The sequence below is a fragment of the Trachymyrmex septentrionalis genome, unplaced genomic scaffold, assembly GCF_001594115.1.
Source record: "Trachymyrmex septentrionalis isolate Tsep2-gDNA-1 unplaced genomic scaffold, Tsep1.0 scaffold2, whole genome shotgun sequence".
Taxonomy (NCBI): Eukaryota; Metazoa; Arthropoda; class Insecta; order Hymenoptera; family Formicidae; genus Trachymyrmex; species Trachymyrmex septentrionalis.
The window spans coordinates 772,824-800,687 of record NW_017305179.1 but is presented as its reverse complement, the minus strand read 5'-3'; the positions used below and the strand labels follow the sequence as shown (position 1 = coordinate 800,687).

General features: G+C 29.1%; 2 protein-coding genes across 5 annotated transcripts in view; one reads left to right on the top strand and one right to left on the bottom strand.

Moving 5' to 3' along the window:
• LOC108747428 (orexin receptor type 1-like) overlaps positions 1-27,864 on the bottom strand; it is a 42,522-nt gene that overhangs the window by 5,451 nt on the left and 9,207 nt on the right. Inside the window, exons 2-6 of one of the 3 annotated variants that reach the window (XR_001939238.1) lie at positions 15,425-15,572; positions 14,592-14,810; positions 13,052-13,211; positions 10,257-10,369; positions 1,979-2,298 (exon numbers count right to left, since the gene is read on the bottom strand). Coding sequence is in view for 1 of the 3 variants with exons in the window: in XM_018484873.1 (XP_018340375.1) it covers positions 10,257-10,369; positions 13,052-13,211; positions 14,592-14,810; positions 15,425-15,572 (640 nt within the window). In the remaining 2 variants the exon portion in view is untranslated. The remainder of the gene's footprint in view (positions 1-1,978; positions 2,299-10,256; positions 10,370-13,051; positions 13,212-14,591; positions 14,811-15,424; positions 15,573-27,864) is intronic. The other 2 variants (XR_001939239.1, XM_018484873.1) reach the window with 2 other exon arrangements.
• LOC108747425 (spermatogenesis-associated protein 5) overlaps positions 3,053-27,864 on the top strand; it is a 104,279-nt gene continuing 79,467 nt past the window's right edge. For both annotated transcript variants that reach the window (XM_018484866.1, XM_018484864.1), the window contains exons 1-3: positions 3,053-3,073; positions 5,486-5,571; positions 5,864-5,903. The gene's annotated coding sequence lies outside the window, so the exon portion shown is untranslated. The remainder of the gene's footprint in view (positions 3,074-5,485; positions 5,572-5,863; positions 5,904-27,864) is intronic.

Sequence of the window (27,864 nt, the reverse complement as noted above, 5' to 3'; positions counted from 1 at the left end):
AGAGAGAGAGAGAGAGAGAGAGAGAGAGAGAGAGAGAGAGTGTTACGATATCACCTTCGAAGATTTCGAATTTTCAGAGCGATTTTGATTCAATGAGCGTGAAATCAGTAAATCGCAGATAACTTCTTCAGTTCAGTTTTTCTTAAATTTTGTTAGGTTCATAATCGTGATGCGAATGCTACGTGCGGTTATCATTACGTACAGATGTCGTTTGATATAAAATTACATCAGGGAATTGCTGAATGTGGACACAAAATTTTTGACGTTAATTGAATCTATTCTATTAACGTAAGATTAACTTTAATCTCGATTCAATTTATTCTTTGTTCTATCTAATGCCCGTTTCTATTATCGTAGTTTGATTTTAATCTCAATTCAATTAACTCTATTTTGTTCCAGCTCTAAGAATTAGAAAAAGATAAAGAGTAAGTTAACTGAGATTAAAGTTAATCTATTCTTTGTAGTACTTTGGTAGAAATGGGTATTAATCAACTTTTGTGATTGTTTCTATTGAATATTTGTATCTATTTAAAACGCTTTGTTTGATTTTATCACTAGATGTTCTATCAGTAACTGGGTAAGCCTCCAGGTACTAGGAGATTTGGAACCAGTTCTCTCGATCTTCACTGAGGAAATTTGAGAAGTTAACTCCGATATCGACTATTGGCTTCTGCATTCAGAGGTCGATTTCAGATAAGCTCGTTTCCACGTATTTCAATTAATCCCTTGTTAGATATGCTCAACATATCCGTTTCGTTGTTCGTTCACACACATCTATTTTTCTAACAGTTCCTTCAAAGGCATTTTGAATTTGATTATTTTTTGTATTAAACGATCACTATTCGTTTTCATCGTGCTTTTGATATTCATTTGTAACATTTTCTTTTCTTTCAAAAAATGAACATTTGTTTCACGCGAAACACGATAATTTTGGAACATAATAATTATTAGAGTCAATTACCAGAGTCATTTTTCGGGATTGTTATCATTTAAGAGTAAATCTCTTGCACGTGGAAAGACATGCGTCTCTTTCAAAGTATCAACCGTTTGTTTGACATTATATAATTGTGTATTGTATGCATATCTAATAATTACACGATCGCTAATATAAAATATTAATATCATGATTTCAGTATCAGTTATCCGGAGTCGATCGAAATTCTCTCGATGAATTATCATTAAATATTTCATTAAATAAATACGGGGAAAGCATAATCGACGCACGATTATCCTCGAATAAATCAACAATCTGCTGTGTCAATTATTTTCTGCATTCTCATCACTAAAAGTAATATTTATTAATATATTTATTAATATATATATTAATTATATATCCGATCTAATAAGCACAACCTAAGTCTAACAATAAGCACAAAAAAGATAAATCTACTAAATACTTCATATTTGAAAATGGCCGCATTGGGTAGAATGTTTATTTTGCAACAACAAAATCTATAGCTCTCGACATTCAAATAATAAAATTAAAAGAGTAAATATCTGCGCTGTAATTAGTGCGCTGTAATTCTAAACGTAGCATTACAGCATACTAATTCCCACAGTTGTTTATTATTATTTGCCTTTAGTTTTAATTTTATTGTTTATTTTACAACTTTTGAAGTTTTCTTTCTCTAGATCTAGTTGTGTAATCTAATTGTCCATCAAAAAATTAACGCGAAAAAAATCTTTCAATTGTGTAATAAACGTTTTATTGAATGCGACCAATAACGTTTTAACAGTGTCTCTCTACACAAGCATTATTTCAATAGATACAATGCAATAAATAATAAGTCCGTATTGCTAAATCTAAAATGTTATTCCACCTTTAATACTCTTGGTTCAGATTTCCTAATTATCTTCTATTTTAGTAAAGTCTCATTAAGCTTTAGCAATGGAATGGAGCGTAATATAATAATAATAAATTCGATGTCTATAAGGCGATTGGGAGGAATTAACTACTATTGTATGTACTACGGCTCACCGTTATTATGGGCTAATCACAATCGATTTAATGAGCGTCGATATCTGAGTCCGTTCTCATCTCACCGTTAAACGCTGTCTCGGCTATGATATTCGCTTGCATGTCAGGTGTGAGGTCGAGATGTATTTTTGTCGATTTCCACGGTACTCGCTTCGCCACGCATCAAAATGGTCGATTTCGCAAGCTCATACGGTACCCTCTCGTGTACTCGTCGCTACTCAGCGGCGGATTCCGACGTATCGTCGGCAGCGTCATCGCTCGTTCCTTGCTTGGCGTACCACACTCCCGAAAACTACGGCGGAACTCCCGCCGGAACTTACCTGTAAAGTAGAGCACCGAATGATTTCTGGGTGTCTTTTTAACGCGCGTTGCGAGATTCTCTAGCGACGATTCTCGTTCACCTAATGTGGTGGCCTTGCTTAAATCTCGAGTTTCGCGTGTCCACTCATTTAATTCATGCATTTCGTAAACCCTCGCCTAAAGTCCACTAAATCCGTGTTCGCGTTTCTGTTTTCTTCTCCTTTTTTTTTCTAATCCTCCAAGTTCTTCCAACACACTCCCGAAAATTTTTATGTAACTTAATTATACCGTACAATATAAAATACTTTAATAACTTTTTTTCTGGAGATTAATACGAGTTGAAAATCCTAAGTTGAAAAATGTTAAGATTACTATTTTTTAATTATTCCTTTTTAGCAACATTATTGCATAAAATGAAATTTATTTTTTCTATTAAAGTATATTAAAGCTTAAAGAATAAAATTTATTTTCGTGAATTTGTTGCATCTTGATAATGTTTAATTTTAATAAATTAAGAGAAAATAAATATTTTTATTGTAATTTCATATTTGAATTTTTATTTTCTTGAGTTAAAATTTCACTTTAATCTTATTTTTCCAGAGGATGGAGTCCCATATATGAGGAAACATGGAAGAAGATTGAACGAGGAATTACGTGGTAAAGAAATGGATCTTAAAGTCAACAGTAGCATCGGATCAAGATTTGTGATAGGTGCACGAGCCAATGATCTTAAGAGGATTATACACATAATTCGGGTTACTTCACGGATTTTTCCGGAAAAATACGCAAAGAAAAGTAATAATAATTTGTACTTATGTTAATAAGATCCAATTGCACCAATGTTACTTTGACTTTAAACAAGACTTAAAACTTTTTGTCTCTGTTTCTCTTTTGCTTTAAAACGAGATAGAGAGTTTTAAGTCTTGCTTAAAGTCAAAGTAACGTTGGTGCAATCAGGTCTAAGGTTTCGACAAAACGAAATGCAAAACAATAGTAATCTTTTGTTCAATTTGAAACGCGAAAGATAGAATATTCAATATATATATATATTTTATTCCGAGAATCGTATTTCAATTATGATTCTCTTGTAAATACCGATCTGTTACGCATATACTTGACGCGAGACATCTCTCTTGTGTGTATTTCTCGTGATAATACTTTAGAAATATAATCAAATATATTACAGGCTATAAGAGCATTAACACAGCGCGGAAATTGTTGCGGAAATTTCAATATAATTATGTGGTTCAAATCATCATCAGCGAATCCACAAATACCATCCGTAGATGTCTTAATAATAATCTTGTGACAATGTTGAATTTCAAATTCTATGTAAGACTGAGGATGAGCATTTCCTTACTTTCTAGTTGGGAATAGCCGTTGGGAATTTGTCTCTTCGTTGAAAAGCCAAGTGACCCCATTCTCCACAGATTCGTTATTCCAAATGTAAGAAGTCAATTTGTACAAAGGAATGATAACAAGAAATATAAGACTTAGTTTAATATTACACGATATAAATTTATAATATATATTATCCCAACGGGAGTCAGACAAGTAATGTCTGACAAGTAATGACGGAATTTAATATGCGAACTATGCGTCATAGAAATATTGGTACGTGTGCTAGCCAATATTTCCGTGATACAATTCACGTATAATATTTAAAATATTTAATATTTTAAAAATAAATATTTTACTATTTTTATATAAATCATACGAGACACATAAAAGAGAAGTGCTTTGCGTTAAATATACTCAAATCTCGATGTTCTTTTTTTATTACTGACGTTAATTTCTGACAAAAGAAATGAACCTCAGTAATCAAACGTTTGAAGAGTGAAAGAAAAAGGAAAAAACCGTTGCGTAGACAAAGTCGACGCGCAGTAAACATACTCGCCGCGCTGTGTAAAACAAGGTCGGACGGTCGTCGTGCTATCATTCGAACGCCAGGGCTCAAGCGAAGGGATAGTGGCGTAAATCGCTCCGCGTGTTTTTACGTTACTCGTCGGAATTACATCGCGGTAGATACTAAGAGCCGCGATTATTCTCTTCTGCAATTATTGCAGAATATTATTATGAATATATAATTAATTATTTATTCTCACTCCGCGTGATTTCTTAATTTCTTCGATTTCCGATTTCGTTAAACTTGTCGAGATTGATTATCAGCGACGAAATAAGAAAGAAGCAATTCTAATTATTTTATAATATTCGACGATTGCTTCTTTAACGACTTGTTTATAACTCAAATGAATACATCGTCAAGCTTTGAATTTTTCGCGAATTTAAGCATTTTAGATACTTAATGCGTACGAATTGAGAGTATTATATACGAATCTTCAAGTAATTCGAGAAACTGAGAGGTACGCCATATGTCGTCTTTTTACGAATAAATAATTGAGACCGCAATTAGGAACGTAATACATAGTGTGATATTTCGGCGTATAATATTTCTCCTGAAAATACGTCGCAACAGTTAGCACGCGATATTCAGTGTTTGCCGTTTGTGGTAAAGGTATACGATACATACATATTTACTCAAGGTCGCTTTGCTGTTATCATTCGTAAGGTGAGATTCGAAGTAGGTAGCAACTCGAGTTGCTCGAGTGGGTTGTTCATTTTCGAAGTGCCATTGCGAGAATTATCACGAGATGCAAAACGCGACCATGCGAATGGTTATAATGATTATTGATATTCTCAGCCATTGTAGTTAACTCCGAATAAACTCCTACAATTAACTTGTTACAACGTAGAAATTTATCCACGTTGAAATTTATTGCATGGATGCTTGGCAAAGCTTCTGTTTTCTCGAACATTTCATTTCGCAAAGATACATATTTACCTTTTATTTTATTATAATTCATATCTATTTGCATTCGGAACTTTCTGTTAATATAAGATAGTAATTTACATAAAAGGCGAACTACATTATTATATTTGACGTTGTTATTGTTATGTATACGGGAAATACATGAAAATGGATAGGAGCAACAGGTACATCGCTGAAAATTGATTGCACGCAAATTTTCGCAAATTCCCTCTGCGGTACGAAATTCGTTTATTGTATTAATTTATGAGATGTTGCGAGTGTGTCGAATGTTTGTAGTTTTACGCGATTATACGATTTTTGCAGTCATTTTTTCGCAATATAAACGTGCGTGAAATAAAAATCAAGAGTGCAAATAAAAATTAATTGCGTTCACGCAGGTGTTGTGTACGAGTGCAACGAACTCTGACCTGTGTGAGGAGGAGGAGGCTTAGGAGGCATCGGGTGACGGCGGAGCAATCTTGAGGTGAGTTATTTCTTTTTTATATAATAATATATGCTATTTTCATTGTATAGCATTCCTTTATTATTTTTTTATCTTTTTTAGATTTAAATGAAAATTATAGAATAAAGAGACTTTTATTTGCAAAATTATGGAATCATATGCTTAACGATAAAAAGATTAAAAAATTATATAATTATTTTAAATATTTTTTAAAAATATTATAAAATTTAACAAGAAAAATAATTATTCTTTTTTAAGACTGTTAATTATTTTGAATACTTCTTAAATTTTTTCTTATACTTATGTGTTATAGATTAATTTTGCTGTTAACTTCGCTGTTGCGCATCATATTCGTGAGTAAAGAATCAACTTTTTAATTGAAGTAATTTAATTCGTGAAAATTATACGTGAAAATTATACTAAAATATATAATGAGCTAGGAACATAAGAATATATATTACAAATTAATGTAATTACAAGTGAATATTTTTATTGCGAATATAAAAATAAGATCTAAAATAGTATTTTAATAAACCAGAGAATCGATCATTTTTATCACATTTCTATATCTACTATTCTCAATTTTGTATACAATACAATCTACCAATATAATGTTTATCTTTCTTATTTTTTTACATAAATGTAACATTAATATTAAAATATGAACGCAACTCCGCTGTTGCGTAGAATGATAGATAACTTTTTATCTTGCTTTGAAATTTATTAATTTTGAATAAATCGGTGAATATTGTTTGAATTATTTATATAAATAGTTTAAACTCACAATAAATTTTTCATAGTTATTATTTCCGAAAAAATTAAAAATATTAAAAGAAAGAAAAAAGAGTATTATTGATAGATGGAACTTTTCTCTATTGTTTTAAAATGGATAAACCACGATAAATTATAATTAATATTAAGTGTGGAATATGCATAATTTGCTAATCGTTGACTTATTATCGATTTGAGTGACGAAGATTTTTGCAAAAAATTATCTTTAAATCCAATAAAAATATACGTATATTAAAAATTCTATTTATAAGAAAAGATTTGCAAAAAAATGAAAATGATAATTAAGAACACTATAAAGATATGATGTATTAATAATATTATTTAGACTATTTTAAACAATATCACATATTTTTTTGTTTGATTATATTTTCGAAAACATTCACTGTTAAATCTATGTTCTGTAGTGTTAAATTTAACTTAACGTAAGTCGCCACTGCTCCTACTCAATCATATCGTTATTTTATACTAAAACAATGGTTACATTTGACATTATGTAGCGTCAAATTGACACGATATAATGTCAAATTTAATTATCGTTTTAGTAAAAAATAATAATATATTTAGTAGGAGCAGTGGCGATTCGCGTGTTAAGTTAAATTTGATACTACAGATTTAACAGTGTTGAAAAAAAATAAAAAATAGAAAAAAGAAAAATTATAATAAGTAAAATTATCTGACATTTTTAGAACATAAAATATAATTATTATAATTATTTTAATTATTTCAATTATTTTTATAATGCTTATATTTTACAATAAAGGTCCAATTTTATAAAATACGATAGAGAAACATTGTTTATTTTAGATATGTTGTTTCAATTTTTTTTTCTTTTTGGAAAAATTTTGAATAACTTTTAAAGTTTGCATTTTTTCTTTCTATATTTTTTTGTAAAGAAATGTTATAAAACATGAAGAAGAATTTTTCTCCAAGAGAAAACAGAAAGAATTTTTTCAATATATTATTAAAGTGTGAATGAAAAGATTGACAATATTTTTTATATTGACTAGTTTTAATATATTTTTGTCTATTTTACATATATTTTTTAAACATAGTATTATAAATAGTATACGGTTTATTTGAGAAAAGAAATAATATTATTAATAATTACTAATAAATATTAAGTTTGATATTATGTGCGCCAATTTTATTCTAATTATTTCTAATCTATCCATTCATTTATTAATAATTTTTTATTATTTAAAACAAAATAAACAATATCCAATAAATATTTTTTTTCATAAAACAGAAGAATATTTTAAGAAAATTGTTTATAGAGCAAGAATTATTTGCGTTATGTTAAAATATTTGGTATATTAATAAAGCTTTTATTTTTTTTATCATGTCAGAAAGAAATTTGATATGATATTGACAATATAATAACGAGATGTTCACGTTGAAATAAACTAAAACAAAGACGCATATCGGAAACATGAGATCTTTTTGGTAGCAATACTAATTGCGCGAAAAATGTTCTGTTATTCCGGATTTTATGTTACCTCTTGTGGAATATACATATTGAATTTCAAATGTTGTAATGAGTAACTGATTTAGCATTTTTTATTTCATGAGTCTTTTTGTTTATAATACTATTGTATTAGTACTTTTCTTTATTACATTAATGTATAATGTCTACTAAACTACGAACGAATCTAATTTAAAAAATTAACCGAATTGCGGGGAAAACTGATGATACAATGGCGCGAAAAGACTTTCTTCCAAAAAACGAAACTATAACTGGAATCTAGGAGCTTCAAATACGATATGAATGAACAAGAAAAAGATTGTCTAGAGCTCGATTTGCAAGGGATTAATATATGAAATGGAAGACTCCTACGAAGATACGAAGTGGATCGAATTAATCGTCTTGCGAGACTGGACAAAACCGAAATCTACGACTCATAATTGAAAAGCAATCCGAATTAGAAAACCTCATCGAATTGTTTCAGCGAGGAGATTGTGACCGTTCACAGATTATATGCGAATGTTTACATTCTTCTCGATGGACCTAATCTTATCTTTTGAGAAGTATAAGGAAAAAACGGATTTCCTCAAATAGGGCTAGAAGAGCCAGAAATGATTCAAGAGGCGGCCGACGAAACGTCAGAGTTATCCAGATTCTCCGGGAAAGAGGTGTAAAAGACGCAATAACATCCACAGAATCGCGGTTTCGCGACGAAACAATTATTTCTGGTATATTTTCGTTTCTTAAAGAAAATAAAATTAATCGATGTAAATTAATTATTTATTGTAAATAATGGAAATAGTATTTGATTTTGTTTCTAAACGTAGAATCTAAAATACGAGAATTTATTTTATAATATAAAATTTGAGAATAGAAAAAATGCATTTTGATAAAAAAAATATTAAATTTTTTTGTACAATATTCGTATAATATTTAGCAAATCATATTTTAAATTTAATGTTTATTTTATAAAGTTAATGTTGCAAGAATATTAATCATACAATATTTAATATTTCAAAATATTTTAAAATATGTTTTAAAATACTAATGTTATATTTATATAAAAATATAAGAGACAAATATTAATATATCGTAATGTAAATATAAAAAATGAAAAATGACAGAATGAGACGTGACAAAAATGATCGATTCGCAGGCACGATTTACTAAAACAATTTCATATTTTATTTAAATATTATTTTTTTATTTTCAATAAAAATATTTGATGTTTGATTGCCTTCGAATAATGAATTAATTATAAGTGATTATTGATAGATAATTTATGATTATTATTATTAATCATTGACAATCAGCTGAGTGGAAATTATTGTGACATGAAAATGACACATGACAAGTTGATATGCGCATAACTTACAGATTTCAACAGGTTTATGTCAGGATCATCTACTTTAATTAATCTCCAGGATATGCCATTAAAATATAGTACAATGATTGCGCGATACTTTGCGCATACAAAATCTAAATTACGATAACGTTTTAATCAGTTTTGCACACGTATTCTCGCTGAAACGTATACAGATTTAATGGACCTGTCTGATATAGATAAAAGGATTAATATAATCTTCGAATTTAGTTAAAATGATATAAGCTTAATGTAAGTAAAATTAAATCGTTAATCTTCGAAATTGGGGATAAAATGTCAAGCTTTATAATTGCAGAGAAAAAATTACTAATTACAGAGATAAAATTAATAATTTTTTTTATTATTTTTAGCCCCCAAAAAATAATATAATAAACTAGAAACAGAAATATTAGAAATATTTGGCCTTTTTCCGAAAAACTTCTTTCTCAGTAAAAGATTCAAATTTTTTTATTGTGATTAATTAAAAAATTTAAAAGATACTTCTCTCTCTGTTTGATAAAGCATCGAGAAAACTCGTTTTTACGTTGCGTTCGTTATGATTTGTGCAAGTTCATTTAAAGTCCGGCCAGAATCGTCTTAGTCTTTTTACGAAAACAAAAAAAAAGTGAAATGAAAATTTTGGCAGTCGTTGCCGCGGGAGTTAATTCAGCGTGAAGAACAGACTAGTTTCGCGCTGTGAATAAGCAACAACAACGGTAGAAGAGTATTGCGTACCTCGGACGTGTCATGCATTTTAATAGAAGTCACTTCGTACATTCGGTAATCTTGTATACGGAACTCCGTATCCGGAAAATGTTACCGCATATATCCATATACGCGGGATATTCCAGAATAAATCCGACTGGATCGGAAATTTTTTTCAACATGACGATTCGAGAGACGTAAGCTCGTATTCAGAATGCTCTTTTATCGATAAATGTGTGCTTTTATGTTTGCAACTCTATAGTATATGTAACGTGAACTACATGTTAAATATGCGCTAACATCGTAAAAGCGCATTCTTAATACAGACCGTAACGTTGGGCATTGTGCATTAAAAGCGACGTGTCAGTATCCGCGATTTCTTACCACTCATAAAATTATAGATGACAGGATTCACTGCGCTGTTGAAGTAACAAAGCCAATGGGCAATTAGGCTAATGGCGATCGTCCATTGATTCGACGGTAACGCCATGGTACATCTAAAACAAATTTATATTGATAATATATATTCTATATTTATAATAACGTAATATAAATGGAAAAATAAGAACGAAGTCCTTCCCAGTACGCAGCACGAATGCAAGCCGAAGGATGTTTTACAGACAAGATCAAGTTTATAAAATAAAACAAAATTGAACTTAAGAAAAGGCTCTAAAGATTAAATCACAAAAAAATTAATAATAATGCTAATGAGAGCTAACACAAGTTAATCATATATTATATAATAAAACGTATATACGCGTTGGTTGTGTTGGCTCTTATTGGTATTATTATTAATTTCCTTTGTGATTTATAAAATTGTTAATTAATAAGCTGAAACGAATTTTTAACAATTAATTAATAGACTAAATATTAAACAATTATAAACCAATGTTAATAATACAATAAGATAATTTACAGCAAAAACGGTATAAAGAAATCGATATAGTTCGAAAGAAATTGATTTAAAAATACTTTCTCAGTCATGAAAGTTATAATCGCAAAATTATTGCAAATATTAAATGTTAGACATTAAAAATTAATATTTTTTATCAATATTTTTTACTTCATATTTTTTCTTGTTTGAAAAAAATTACTTTGGAATTTTTTATGTAATTCTTATAGTTTTAAAATAATAATTTAATTTCCGTATATAATGTATTATTAGCATTATTTGTCGCCACTGATTGGCAATGTATATCGTGAACCATCAATATATCAATCGCTTATATCGATTCTATATTTTTAATATAAATAAAAAATGTAGAGACAATTGTTATCACAATAATTATAACCTATATTGTATTAATCGTAGAGACAAAAAATAATGTCTACTTATACAAGTTTTTATAATCTTTATAACAATAAACTTCTTTTTAGCTTGTCAAGGAAAAATGTAAATTTTTTTATAGATGATATTAATTATAGGTGATAGCACAATATAAATTATTTATATCGAATATTAAATTGAATAATGAGCAAAGATTGTTTCGTTATTATGTCAAGATTATTTTTACATACAAAACGACAGTATTGATATATTGTTATATTTAATATATTTAATAATTTTGTATAAAGTATTCAGTTTTTATTATTGTTTTTTCTTATTTCTCAAAATGAAATAGAATTCAGTTCAACTCATTTGTCTAATATTATTTTTCTTTTTTTTATATAAGAAGAATAAGATCTTTCCAGACCATTCTGGTATGATGGAAATTTGAGAATTTATCACTAGATGGCCATTATTTGAACAATTGTTCTTCGATTCGGTTTTTAGAAGATAATTGCGACAGTTTTATCAACGACATATAGAATATTTCATTTCTAAATAAATATTTCATAAAAATGTGTTATATTTGATCGTGGTAGAGTTGCTTAAGTCATTCGAAACATCGAAGAAAGAATTCGCTAATTTCTCGCATGCGCGAGATATTGACAGATTTTGTTCATATAGCGATTAGAAGACGATGACTTTCGGAAGCGTGTGTGGGATAGCATAACTAAGCATCGATAGTTACATAGATCACTATGTGGCAGATCTGCTCAGTTAGTGTTATCATATATCATGTTGAGCTATGTCAGATTGTTCAGATAAGTCTCACGATTTCTCAGACTCCCGATTGCGCATGCAAACATGTTTAAGAACATAGACGTTTTACGTCCATTAAACGCGCACGCCTGCACGGTCGAGTCTCTATTCCTCGTAGTACCGCGACTTCCAAATTTGGGGGGTAATCGATTTGGTCAGAGGTAATTTGTCGCTTCCACATGCAGGCACTGCTGATGGCGGTATGCCATCTTTTTTTGTTCTTAGAATTTTTTGCAACTAGGGATTTTTTTTTCCTTTTTTCCGTGTATTAATAAATTCTTTGATTAATTTAAAATCACTTTTTAATTAAAAAAATCAGATTGAATTAAGGTATAAGCGATTCAGAATAGAAAGTAAAAAAAAACTTGTTTCACATTTAATAAATTTATTTTAATAGATTAGTAATATATATAATGAAAACTGGAACGAATTGGTTTTAAATTGTCAATTTATAAATGAAAAATGACATTACTTTGGAAGAAGACTGATATAGATTATCTGCGATAAAAGAACGGAAAGTTAACCAAGTATGGTACGAAAATAATTTGCGATATATATTGGAGAAAAAGTCTTGGTGAAACTTCGGGTGTTCCAGAAAATTGATGAAAATGTTATAAGTTCTCGATTGTTATACATATATTTTATTTCCACTCGTTTTTGTGTCACAATTATTCGTATCAGATTTAAACAGAATTTCATGAGATTAAATACACTCAAAATGTTCCAAAAGCAATGGATGCGATAATTATCTTTTGATTTTTAACGCTTAATTTAATTTAACGCTCGTAATACAGCATTTAATTTAATAATAACGTTTTGTAGATTTAATAAAATTGATGGAATGAGATATATTACACCTACCGAGTTTTAAAGTCTGTCGTTTTATATAAAAAATACTCTTAACATAATGTTAATGCAGTTTTCACTTTGTCAGGTGATGTCGATCATTCGACAGCGATATCAAAGTTTAATGAGTATAAAGTATTTGATTTCAACATTTGAAATATTTCTGCGTTAACGCGAAAATTACGTGCAATATATTAAACATTGTTACCATAATGTGCTATGCAGAACACAATATCGTGAGACACACCTTAAAATAGAGAGCAAGTGTACAGGAAAGAAACATATCGCGAATGTGATGACTACGGCGACTAACATCTTCGCCGCTTTCCGTCGAGATCTCAGTTGACCTTCCGGGTTTCCACCTCCCGACAATGGAATCTCAGTTGAACGACAGATTCTGGTAGACACTAAAAATTATTACAAACTGATTAATTCATTGATGATTTTATTTCTAACAAATCGGAACAAGACATTTTGTCATGAAAGATGGTGTCTTTTCCTAGGATCAATTTTCTGCTTCGATTGAAGCTGTCTAGAAGTTTAATTAAAAATTTTAATAATAATATACGGCACATGCAATTATTTTCAATGTAAATGTCAATATTGTATTTTTGAACAGTGTTTTGATTAATTTTAAAATAAATTTTTAATGAAACAAATTAACAAAGATTTATTGAGAATTCTTGTTCGAAATAAAAAAGTAAAATAAAAACTATTATATAAATTAAAGTATAACATATAAGTATAACATATAAGTATAACATCTACTTTATTAATCTTTATGCAATATAAATTTTTTCGATTTATAACTATAAAATTTCTAATTCTATAAGTACTCTGTTATGTTACATTTTATTTCGTTTTATTAATTTTTATTTGGTTTTAATTTATTTTTTTCTATAAAATTTATTTTGAGACTAATACACAGTACGACGTATCGACAAGCCATTTCCGGTCGTTTAGACCAGATAATTCAGATTGTTTTATTTCAAAAGGGGATTACAAAATAAGCAGCTTGTATTATAATCTAGAGATATAATATAGTTTCAATTTCAGTGGATTGGTTTTATTATCATTATAAATAACGTGACCAGTATATTGAATCTATTGTAGAAAGGAAATTTTTATTTAAACATCCCATTTGTCGTGTATGAAACTCTATAGATCTTTTCAATGAATCATTTCGAATATATATTGTACATATATATTATAAATTAATATATGTGCAGTGGATAAAATATCATTGTCAGATCTCTCGCGAAGAGTGAAAAAAAGGACTCTCTTATAATTTTCGATGGAATTATGGAAAAATTAGATAAATTTTTGCGTAGAGCTCGGAAATGTTCTTTACTGTTTGATCGAAACAAATATTTTTTTCTGTATACCTTTTTATACCTGTTATACAAACAAGATACGGAGATATTTTATGCTCTATTGGATGACTTATTTTATATGTTTTAATGGTACACTAGAAAAGGATAAAAGAGAAAAGATAAATTTTTTACTTTTTCTGTTTACAATGGGATTCATATTCTCCGGAGAATTTTACAAGCGTACCAGATTCATGTTCTCAAGAGAATTTTTCAATCTCAGGACATATGTTCTACATTGATACTTGGAAAGGTTAAGCTGTTTCGAGTACAATAGATTGTTATTATTTAGCAGAGGAGTTCTCAATGAAAGGAAGCGAAATCAAATGAAATAATAAATATGTAAGATAGTATTGTGCCATTTAAAATCGATTAGATAATTAATGGGTACAATTATTAAAATGGAATCTTCCTTACAATTATGTCCTGGAATATCGCTTTTCCAAAGAACGCGTACAATCTGCCAGTACGCGACGCTCATGAAAAGCAATGGCATCGTATACAAAAAGATCAGCTTGACAATCGTGAAGGTAGTTTGACTTTCTTGACTCCACGCACAGACACACTGCGTGAATAATATAGTCTGCACTCGACTGTTTGACGGCACCGTGTGTAACACCAGTAGTTCTGGAATATCTAATCAAGAGATACGTAGAATATTGATAAAATTGTACTTCTGTTTCACACTTGCGAGCGAATTTTCTTCGGAAACCGCTAAGAAAAAATTAATAGGGCAAATACACTGATTTTATATCACGTACTGAATTCTAAATATAAAATTATAACACTTAACAATTAAATAACGTTTAAATATTTAAGAAATAACGTTCAAATTTTTTCAAATAAAATACAGTATCTCCCGTTAGACTTTTTATTATAGTATCAGAAGTTGCAATGTAAACATATCGTAAATATTCTGTAAATATAGTAAGTATTCTGTAAATAACGTGTTCCGTAATTTTCGTATGAAATTTCTCAAGCAAGAACATTTGATTCATATAACAAACTTTTAAACTGAAAATGGAAAACTGTTTGCGATTTAAACTTTACATGTACGGCATAAATAGCAGCATCGTTTATTTTTTATTGATTCCAGACAGACTAAAATTATATTTATTGATGAATTAAAATACAGCAATTGATATACATGTCACAGTAAGATTAATTTTCTATTAGCTATATATATTTAAAAAATAATTAAAATAATTTGCAATTATTAAAAATACTTACGCATGATAATATATGCTTACCAAAAAGCAGTGATATCAACCAGATCACAATGATAGCGGTTTTCGCTCGGGCTGTCGTGGACTTGAATCTCAATGGGAAACATATAGCGTACCACCGGTCGATCGATATAAAAGTCAACGTCAAAACGCTGATGCTCACTGATACTGTCTAAAATAATAATCTTTGATCAGGACAATTTATTTTGTAATTTATCGGAATAACATTGCAATTAAATTAAGATTTAAATATATAAAAAAGTTGTTTACAACTGATTCGCAAATGAGATAAAAAATATATACGAATAAAAATGCTATTCATAGTTAAAATCGATCGAAAACTGATACATGATTGAAACATTTCCAACCTCATAAATTTTTTATGGCTATTCCATGATACCATTTTTCCAATATAAAATTCACATGCAACATTTAAAGGTTTTTCTTCGAAATAATTCATACTATAATAATTCAATAATAATTCATGTATTTACAGTATTGATAGAGGAAAGGCCCCTTATAAGATCATTTTGGAGAAATGCTAGAAATTTATGGGCAGAATTAAAAAAAATAATAGGTCATTTTGGAAGAAATTTAGTAAGCTTTAAGATAATGTTATGTAAAATTTAATTCAAATTTTATTTATAAATTAAAGAATTGTAAAAAGTGAGCAAATCGCAAAGTCAAAAAATTGTGCTGCCAATATGAGATGTTCCGAGAAATTGATAATAAAACGCAAAGTACATCAGTACCGCAATTAAAAAACTTCATTTAATGTTTATAAAATATAAATAAACACAGCCAGTGCGCGTACAAAATGAATATGAGATGTACCTAAAAGACTCGTCTTCAAGTGGAATCGATGTTTATTTCGATTACCCTTTTTATTATTGTACAATAACATACTTTAGCAATGATTTTTACTATGACATAGAAGCAAATTATTTCATGTTAGAAATATCCTGGGTATCTCATATTACGATTTCCATGCCTTATGGTTTTATGATCATCAAATCTAACTTCTGTAATTAAGCAATTCAACATATTACGTATTTTTCTATTAATTACGATCTTACTCTATTACTGTATGAAGAATTTATTGCCAAATATTTACTTATTAAATACTTATTAAATAATAAACAAGGTTTAAAAGCTCATCTCAATGAAACTTGAAGACCAAATTCTAAAATCTTTTTTTGCAACGACTACAGGCATGATCTAATAACGAATTTTCCACTAAATAGTTTTCAATCCGAGAACAATAAACTCATGGTGGAATCAATAGATAGCGTTTATTAGTTTAGCGGAAACGCCGCTATATCATATTAAGCACCTATCTTATAATAGGGGGCCTTTCCTCATTTAAAATTTAAATGAAAATATTCATTCATCCATTTACATCATACAATAGATGAGGTTTAACATGATTGCATATCATGGTTGAGTTCCATTTAACGTACATCCAAATCAATGTAGATAGAGGAATGAAATAGAGAGAAATAGAATAGTAAAAAGGGTTAATGAGATGGTTCATTAGCAGTTTTGCAAATAGCAACGCGCATGTAATTTTCTTGTTTCCGTTTGTTTCTACTCTTGTCTTTCTACCCGACGAGAGACAAGAGAGAAACTATCTGACTGTCAATTGATTTACCAAAGAGACAGGATTCAGAACTTTGCAGCTGCTTCGTATCTGTATTTGTGACTGTAAAACGCAATTAGATATCATTCTAGCACGTAATTTACAAGAAAATCTTATATACCAGAGAAATGTTTAAATCGCACGCGCGTGAAATTTAGACGAATTTCCGGTACAGAGAAGTCAGAACGCTAGTACATTCAAAAGCAAATTAATATCTAAAGGTTATATTGTATAAAAAAAGAAAAAATACAGAGAAAAAAAAATAGAAAAAAAGGAAGAGGAAGAGCAAAAAATACGGTACGGTTTAACGTATAAACTCGTGGCATACTGCGGCGTATGTGCTATATCAAGAACGTGGACAGTTCGCTTCTCGAGCGTCCGGATATGCTCCGGGTAATATTTTACGTGCAACATGTCTGTCTCGCGACGCAATCGACTACGATGAATTTTTCAGGGACACACTTTAGACGGTTCCGGCACTATCGTAAGGCTCGTTTTCGTGCAAAAAATTATGTTATAATTCGCTAATGCATGACGCGTAGTGCTATGATTGCAATTTCAGGTGTATTCAGATAGTTTCTCGATTTATAAAAAGCCACGTCCCGTTTCTCCACGCGAAATTACATCTCAACGTAAATACACATAATATTTACAGTACAAAAAATAACGACTTTATCAGACGAGTTGAAAAATGAACAAATTTCAATATTATTTCAATAAAATTAATTCAATTTAAATGATTGTATATTATATAGTAGTTCAACATCTTAACACTCGGATCGGTAAGGCGCTTCGTTATTTCAAGTTTTAATACATATAAACGGTCCCGTTTCCAATCATATGTTAATTCTTTTTAAATGCATTTTGGTTAAATGCGTTTTATCATTATTTTATTTTATATACAATTTTATATACTTGTATAATTTGATGGAAAGTCGTTTACTTTCAATCGCTTATAACTCTATCATTTTTAAAACTTAATTTAGTCTTATTAAAAAATGAAAATTCCTGAATTTTATCTTGAAATCACAGCGTATATTTCGTTATTGGCAAACATTTTATCAAAATTTCGATTCTTTATTTGAGCAAAAGAAATTTATTTACTATAATTGCTTTACGTCAATTAATTTTAATTACGTAATTTAAATTTCTGAAAATTTCATTTTATCTCATTCAATATTGAAACAAGGATAAAACTTCAAGAGAAATTCGGAGTAATTTTCATAAAATTAACTTTTTGAGGACAAGAGCTTTCCAACAAAATAACTTATGGAAGATATTGTTTAAAAGTTTTCAGAGTTGCTGAAAATTGGATTATGATATGAGAATTCTAAATTTCAAAAAATAATTTTATTATCGTGAAACTTGGTTTTGGAATAATTCTTAGTATCTCTGAGTTTGACGAAATCAACAAAAAGGAAACCTCTGTGAGGAAGATTTTAATGTTACCGGGTTCATAATTAGTTTAAAAGTCAATTTAAATATTAATAATGTAACTGTAACTTTACGTACCACTGGCGACCTTCAAATAAATCAAAACTAAAAACTTGATATTACTTCGCAATGAAAAACTCTCTAAAATTATTTTTGTTTAAATCCTGTCCGCCATATTGCAACCATTTTGAATTTATTTTTGATCACAGATTCGATTAAAGCATTATATATCAAATTACTCCACAGACCAGTTTCATAAGAATTGAGCGAGCAGTTTATAAAATAAAAGAGAATGACTCCAAACGGGGTTGCCGGTCTACGAAAGATTACGGGATTATTTTGATACGAAGAAACGTGATCACATCACGCAAGTGCCACGTATATTATATTCCACGTGTACAATGTCACTATCGTACGAATTACGTGCGCCCGATGGATATAACACTTGCGAATGCGAACAGCAAGTGCGGGCAGATAGCTGCGGTTTAATTAAAACATGCTGCCGTGCACACACAAAATTGTTTTGCGTCAGATATGAAAATAAAAGCGAAACGATACGGCTCTTCTTCGTTATAACGTAACGTGCGACAGTAGATAAAAAAAATATTAGTAATTCACCGCGCTTGTTTTTCGCATTCAGAATTGCTTGCAATTACTGATCAATCGAAAGAATAAGAGACTGTGTTTGGAAAACGCGCTATCGATGCTATTGTATCATTTTATCGTTCATTAGATATAAAACAAGGATTGAATAACGTAATAGCACTGGTAACAACTTCCTCAAACACAGTCATAATAGAAAAATAATCTTTATACTCTTTATAATATAATATAATTTATATAATTGATAATAATATAATTTATATTTATGATCCACGGTCTGCACGGTTTTTCAGACACTTCTGACAGTTAAAAAACAAAGTTGAAAGGTGAATATTTATCTGTTTTATACAGACTACTATATGCGATAAAAAAATATTTTTAAATTTGTTTTTATAAAAAGTTAAAGTCATCTTAAATTCAAAACAGCACCAAACAATTTTTTTTCATGATAGGAATCTTCAAGACGAATTATTATCGAAATGTCATTTATATTAATATTTTATTGATTTTATTAATACTTAATATCAAATTTGCAGCATTATTTGTAATAACTATTTGTACAAGTACTTACAATCTCTGACTAGACACAGAACATAATCTTATAATAAAATATGCTATTTAAAAATTTTAAGATGCCTTTAATTTTTTATAAAAAAAACTTTTTAAATTTTTTTATCGTATGTTGCCTGTATAAAATAGATGATAGAATATTCACATTTCAACTTTTTTTTTAACTGTCGAAAATGTCTGAAAAATCATGCGGATCGTACGCTAAACATCATGTATTTTATTTATTCTTAAAATTTTCTGTATTATTCTAGTCATTTTAAACATAATTCTATAATAACAATAGATTTTTTTCGTAAATAATTTTTAATTTTTAATAATGCTAAACAATTTTATATCTTTAAGATATTACTAATATCATTGATATAGCCATGCAGTTTCTTCTGTCTCGTGATCGTATTTCTGTATTTCTTTCAAGCATTTTTAGTTTTATTACAATAATACGCGTATTATACATAAAAATATTATAATTTTATACAAATAAAAATGTTTCTCCTTTTATTAATTCTATTTTCCCAAACATCTTTGCCACGAATAAATCAACTTAATCAAAGTCTGTACACCTAATACAAATACAGAAACATAAAAATATTTTCATAAATATAAATAGAAAGATTTTAAAGAAATTGGAAATCTCTGTCTCTCAGAATTGCATCGTAAACGACGTTTGCCAGGCAAACGAAATCAAACAAATCTCGAATGCACGATTTTTGATGACAAGAAATATGAATTCAAATTTAATAAAAACGAATGCATTTGATGGATTTCTAACTTTAGTTTGGAAACTTCAAATTCACTCAACTTTCATCTTTTATTTGAAATAAAAATTAACGCGATAAAAATGCGAAATTTTTACACAAATTTGTGCAGATACTTATTGCACGTTTAAAAGACAACCATATAATGTTCAGCCAATTAATGCCAATTAATTTCTTCTTAATGAAGATGTTTGATATACATATTAAATATGATAAATCAAGCTTTCATCGGCAATTCGTTCGGAGTTTTTCACCGTCTGTGACGGCAGGAACTTCGATTTATCTACAATTTAAATGTCGTGAAAGAAGAATGAACGCCCACATAAATATATCGCATACGGGTCGATGCATACGATGCTGCGGCGAAATTATACGTCTGTGAAATGAGAACGCGTCGATCACACTCGACTGATAGTCATTGATCTACACGTAATGCAGGATACTCAGGTGTTTGCTTAAAACTCGCGAAAGCAGGTTTGCTATTTGCGGAGCAATTGCTCGTAAACAATATTTTAGAAACGCCGGATTCGACGGAGTTAGGAGAACATCTGGCGGTCTTGAAGTAAGTTTATGAAGTAGATTTATATATATATATTCTGAAATAATCTCTACGAGAGGAATTACTTCTTGTCATATCTTAAGTGATATGAGTAAGTCAAACTTTATCTCTCCCGGAGTACTTACTTAAGAACCGTCGGAAATTTTCTTTCGAATTGATGCAGTTCTCATTTGCAATATGTTAATTTTTAGACATATTTTGAAATAGATACACTTACTTACGATAATATTGAAAGAAATAAGTTTGATGAGCAATAAAACATGCGTCTCACCCAATGGCTTGTTTCCGTTCGATCTACCCGTTTTCGCTAATCTCATTATTGTGAACACGTAAGTGCAGTTCAAGTTTGAAGTGAGTTCAAGCTGCGAAATTGGATTAATGTAACCACTTTAAACAGGCATGAATGAACTCTGCACGCGGTAATTTCCTGTTCTTATTCGAGCACTTCCGTTTTACATTAGGCGATGTGACGTCACATCGACAATATTCGGTGCAAGGATTATTCGCATTAAAATGATTTAATTTTTAATTTAAAATAATTTAATTTTTGTTTTAACAAGTAAATATTGTAAACACATAATAATTAAAAAATAATGCTTATACTGGTCGAAGTTGGATTTTGAGAGCTTTAATTAATTTTATGTGCACTTATATATTATATATAATACTTAATTGTAGTTGTCTCTCGAATTGCGCGCCGAATTGAGTTTTCGGACTTAGAAACTAAACTAAATTATTTATAATAATATTATAAATTAAATCGACAACCGTAGTAGCACAATTAATCGGCGCAACATTGGCCAAATATATTCTCAATGTACGCCAATATTTAACCAATGAATTGTGCTGCTCGGGAAGCAATAATTTAATAATTTTATGCTTAATTGGCACCGTTTTAAGATGATCTCAATGAAAATCTGTAAATAAATTTATTGCGAAAAATATCGTAAAATGTAAATCTTTTTGTGATTTAAAAATTGAGAATTTTACGCAATCTTTATTCATATAATCTTCAAGTTGTAAATTATTATAATTATCAAATATACATGACAGTTTGCAACTTTAGAAAACTTATCACATTTTGGAAGAATAGATTTCTTCGTGGAAATAAATATTGCGTACCAATTCTCCATTTTTAAATCACAAAGAGATCTGCATTTTGTTTAATTTTTCATTGAAAAGTATGTACATAAAATGTGAAAATATGTATAGAAGTATATCTACATACATCTCTCTTTTAATATTATGGAAAAATATTCAAGGGAGAAATCGTACATTTCGAAAAGTAATAATGCTGTTAGCTAGCGATTTTACAATTATCCTTGCGTACATATTTCTTCTGACATTTCCGTTTTATATGTAGAAAGAAATGTCTATATACTCTAATGATCGTTGACCTTAATTAGCATGCATTGCGGGGTATGAAATCCAACAGTGACGTTTGTTTTTGTACCGTTCGCTGTTTGCAGGCCATTAAAATCAGATTTAGATATCCCGTAGGATCTCTCTGCCCTCTAGCAATAATTGCGCATCGTCTTAGATAAATCCTTTGATGTAGTGAGAAATTCATAGATCTCTTGAATACCACAATGTTCTCCTTGTGATGCTTTACAAGACGCATGTTGCCACTAACTGGATTATACTCAATAAATTAATGATTTTATAGATTCGCAATATACATATGTTATTATTATTGCAATATACATTGTTATTATCGTTAAAATTGGAAGTTAGTTGAATGACATATTTTTAAAAAACGTTAAATAAATTTATTCATTCTAATATTTTAATATTTGATTATATTTAATATTTGATTAAACGTCACTGCAGTATAATCACGCGAAAAATAAAAAAATTTATAAAAGATTGACGTATATTTTACTAATAATTATAAAATAAACACATGAATAAATATGTATATAAGGTGGTCATAAGTATGTTTTAAAATTTCGTAAGCGCGTTCCTGGATAAAGAGAAAAACAAATGTTTCTGAATTAAACGTAAATGCTTTGTTATGGAAATAATGGACACAGATAGATTTGAATAAGAAACTGAATAAGAAATTTAATAATCCCAGTGAGAAATGATAATGGAATCGATATTGAATCGATGTCGATTCGACGTCAAAAGCATCAAATCGACGTCAAGAGCGTCGAATTGACGTTAATTCGACATCGATTTCATTGTCATTTTTCACTGAGAAGGAATTTAATAAGGAATTAAATAAAGAATTTAATAAGGAATCGTTTTAGTGTTCCTACCACATACTCGTGAATCATTACATAACAACTTGTTGACATTTACAGTTGCATTTTAGATGTAACGTGTAATACATGTGTTACATTCGTCAGCGTTTTAACTCCATTCTTCACTTCGCGATTTAAACGATTAATCAAAGAATCCAGACAGATGAGATCACCATAGAGTTACATTTTTACATGTCAACGCAATGATATATCTCAAAACTTTTCTCCAGGTCAATCATCTTGCTCAAGTAAATCTGCTTCATACGATTTCTTGTGAACCATTTTCCCTTCTATCATTGATTAACGACGTTATTTCCTGCCGTGCAGTGAGTAATAATATTATTGGAAGAATAAATAGCCTCACTTATAGTCGTAATCTTCGTCTTTTCTTAATATAAAAATGTATATATACAAAAATGTATATCATCATTAAAAATGTATATCTATATTAATACTTTAAAAGGTAATGACTTACTAATAATTATCGAATAAAATATTATCAAATAAATATTATCAAATAAATATTATCAAATAAATTGTTAAATAAAAAATTTATATTTCAATTTATAACACTGTTTATAAAAATATAGAATCTTTGCAGTTTGTATTAAGAAATAAAGAATAAGAACAGTAATTTTTATAGAAACAATTTATACGTCCTTTGTCGTGTGTAATATTTCGATTATTTATTTCAACGAAGTGCAATCAATCAAATTACATGTATAAAAAAATGCTGCAATTTCAGATATTTTATGTTTCTGTATATGATATATAATAGTATAACGAGAATTTTTATGCAACTTCTATTCACTCAAATGAATTTGTTTCCAATTTCTCGTAATTTACCTAGTAAAATGAAAATAGAAGCTACGTTCGGTGAAAAAATCCACACAAGCTTTTGTATGTCATATGTGAATGGATTTTTTAATTTATAATTGTATATCATTATTCATCATTTCACAAACGTAATAAAATAGATTTTGTTAAGCGGCTTATTTACAATAATTTTAATAATACTTATTTCGATATAAAATAACTCTTGTTGAATAGGTAAAATGAATTCACTGCGTCTTGTATTTGCTACTACATTTTTTATTCCGTCGTGTCAACTTTGCTTTGCATGTACATAAAATTTATTGTATAATATTTTTCAAATTTTGATATGCATTTCTATATGTTTGTTGCTAAAGTAAAGTTGACAGTTTATTAATCAGATTTATAAAGTGTCGTGCATACCAACATTCAATACGGTTTATAAAAAATCCGACAAGTGACATTTTTCTCGAATGAAATGTGTTCACAAATAAACATAGGTTTCATCATCATATGTGAAAAGGTTACCTACATGAGAAACATATAGCAGTAGTCATTGGTAGAATAAATATTTCTATTGTACCATTTTAAATATAAATGGCATAAAAGAGGAAAATAATACCTAACTTTGCTTGAAAAAATTACATGCAAATTGTAGAGAAAAATAAGAGACTTCTCTTTGTGTAGTCGTCTTTTGTTTTTATAATAAAATTCTTTTTAATATCTATTATAAAATTAAATTTTTTGTTTACAAAATTTAATTTGCATCTCATGTATCTCTTTGCGTTGTGAAATTATGCAGCATGGATTAAAATAACGAGAGTAATTCCTGCAATAATTTGACAATATAATTACGAGCTATCTTTCACGAGTAACGAGAAAAATAAGAGACTAATTTATGGTTATTAGTGTCACTCAATCATCTGTGTTGTCTCATCTATTCAACCATAATGTTAACGTAATTATCCTATACTTGAAATAAATTTTACTTAATATTGTTTTTCCTATTTGACAAGCTTTTTAAACTTTAAAGATCAGGCAATTTTAAAGATGCGATCTAGAATTCACGATAATGACATGAAGGTAATGAATAGCATCTAATGAGATGACCAATAATGAACAGCACATTGTAAGATAACGTAATTACGTATATTGATCGCCAAAGCGATGTTGCAGACGACACATCGTATCGCAAAACCGATATTATACATTCTCTGTGATTTCCTACATCATGTAATAAACTGTCCAAACATTATTCTCAGTATAGAATTTATCAAATATTTTCATATGGCAATTGAATTGGACACAAAAATATAACATAGAAACATTATTTTCAGCAAATGTTATATTATTTAAAGCAAGCTATAATTCAGTGGTAATCGTTTTTACATTGTAACGCCGTACGGATAAAAAAAGTTTTATCCGTAATATTATTTTTCTAAAGAACTTTTAGTGCATGAAAGAAACAAGATTTATACAAATATCACTCAAACGCATTAAAATTAAAATTGCTACAAAAATAATATAATTGTAGTACTCTGTGCTTGTGCCATTATTTTTTATATCTTATTAATTAATTTAATTAGCCACGCTTTTGTATCTTTACATTTCATAACTAGAAATAATAGAAAAATTACACAAATGTACGAAATTTTATGAAATAATATTTGTCTGTATTCTTTCTGCTAAAATATTTCAAACAAAATATCATCAGCAACGATATTACATTTTCATGTATTTATAAAAGTAAACAAAGGTGATTCCGAAAAATTGGATTGTTCCTTTTTGCATTGGAATTCAGTTTTTTTTACGATAGTTGAACAATTTTATTTTAAAGATGCTAGATTATTTCAAAGAATAGTTATAATATTTATAAATCCTTAAAAAATATATATTTATAAAAAATAAAAATGGACAGCTATATGTAAAAGTTTGGATGATAAAATATACGTATATTTTGCCGATATATTTCGAACCATGTGTCCATGTTCGTAATTTATATTCATACTTGTAAATTATGTAGATGTCAAATGCTTTAAAATTTTTTGACTGTTCTTTTCAATCATCTCGTACATATTCACGGACTCTTCATCCAGATTTAAAAGCATCGAGCGCAACGTATTGTATTGTTAATACATCGGAAACGATAAATCTTCAATTTATTGAACGACTACGCCGAGATTGCCTTGCTGTCGCTTTCAGCTTTGATACTACAGCCGCGGTCGCACGTAGAGTCCATTATAAAAGCATTAATGGCCTGCATTATTTCATGGAGACTCTCGTTAGCGAGCAAATGATTCTTTTACGCATAATTATGAAAGGATGCTAGAAACACGCGCGCGATGTATTTACCACGATGGGAATTCGTGGAAATGATTACAATTCGTGGAAACGTGATAATTTGAAAGGAACAATCAAATAGAAATATTCATATATAAATATTTACATTTAATGAAGGTATGAAATGATAATGAATAAATAAATATTAATCAACGATTATTGTTTAACATGGGAAATGTCTTGCTTAACTATTAATAATTGTTTACAAAATTTGCAACCGATTTGTTGTTTAACGTACAGAGACTAAGGATTATTCTTGGAAATCACGATCGTTGTAATAGTAATATATTATAGCTACTATCGCGCAACATCTTCAGGACGCTGATAAAGTCCTAAAACAATAGACGATAAAGCGAATCGATATAACATTAGCTTGGCATTGTAAAGTTGACTTAGGCAACTCGAACGACTTTGTAACACGAATGCGTCGAATACGCATTAAATTATTTTCTTGTTGTGAATTATGAGCTTAATTTATCGCTACTTCTGCATTCGATTTCTTTTCTTTCTAAACTATACCGAATATAAATACGAAAAATAAAGCAAAAGATGTCTTCTCGTGAATTTATCTCAATACGGTTTTCTAACAACACATGAATTCTATAGTGCCATCTCATGCTTAAGTGAAATAATCGTACACGGAATGGGCCGTACTATTTAGCAATTAATAACGATCAAGGATATTTCTTATTTCGTCTCTCAAGATCTTAAATTCAATTTTGAGATGATTCGTCTCACATATTGATCCTATCTGAAATGGTTTTCCTTAACTTTTCAATAATTTACACCTTGAATTTTCTACATAAAGATGTTCTTCCTTGACTGTGTACGTTCGTGCGGAATATGAAATTTTTTTGCTGCGTGTAATTAGTGAACTTCAAGTTCTTTATCCTACGTAATTTTAAATATATAATCTGTGTAAAGCGGCTCTTTGGCCTTCCACGTTGGAAATTGGGGAGAAATTGTTGGGAAATGTAGCTGACAACCAGGTCACGTGAAACCATTGTTATTCATAAAAAGAAATCGTTCTTGTGACGATTGTGTGACGTAAAGAGTTGCGCGTGGACTTTGTGCCAAATATCCAGAATCTCAAATCCACTCAGAACATTTAGAACTTATCAAATTTGATTTAATCGTCACCTCTCGGAAGAAAATCACCGAGAGTATTTTTGCTACGAGAATCTCTTCTAACAAGTTATTCGAAACCGACGTTAAAATAATTTAAGACTGGTAAGTCTCCTATATCTACGGATATTTATAGAAGAGGTATTTGATAAGAGATTATGGACTTAGAAGAAAAATTTAAAGTGATTTTCATCGATCAATAATACACCACTCAAATCTCACTTTTTCATCCAGCGTCTAGATACTTTAATTTCCTTGCAGACTGCATGGAGATTGCATGAAAAAAAAAGACTAAATTTTAATAACAAGTCTTGTTTGAATATTTACTAAATGTGAACATATATTTATTTGATACCAAAAGCATCGATTTGATTTAAATA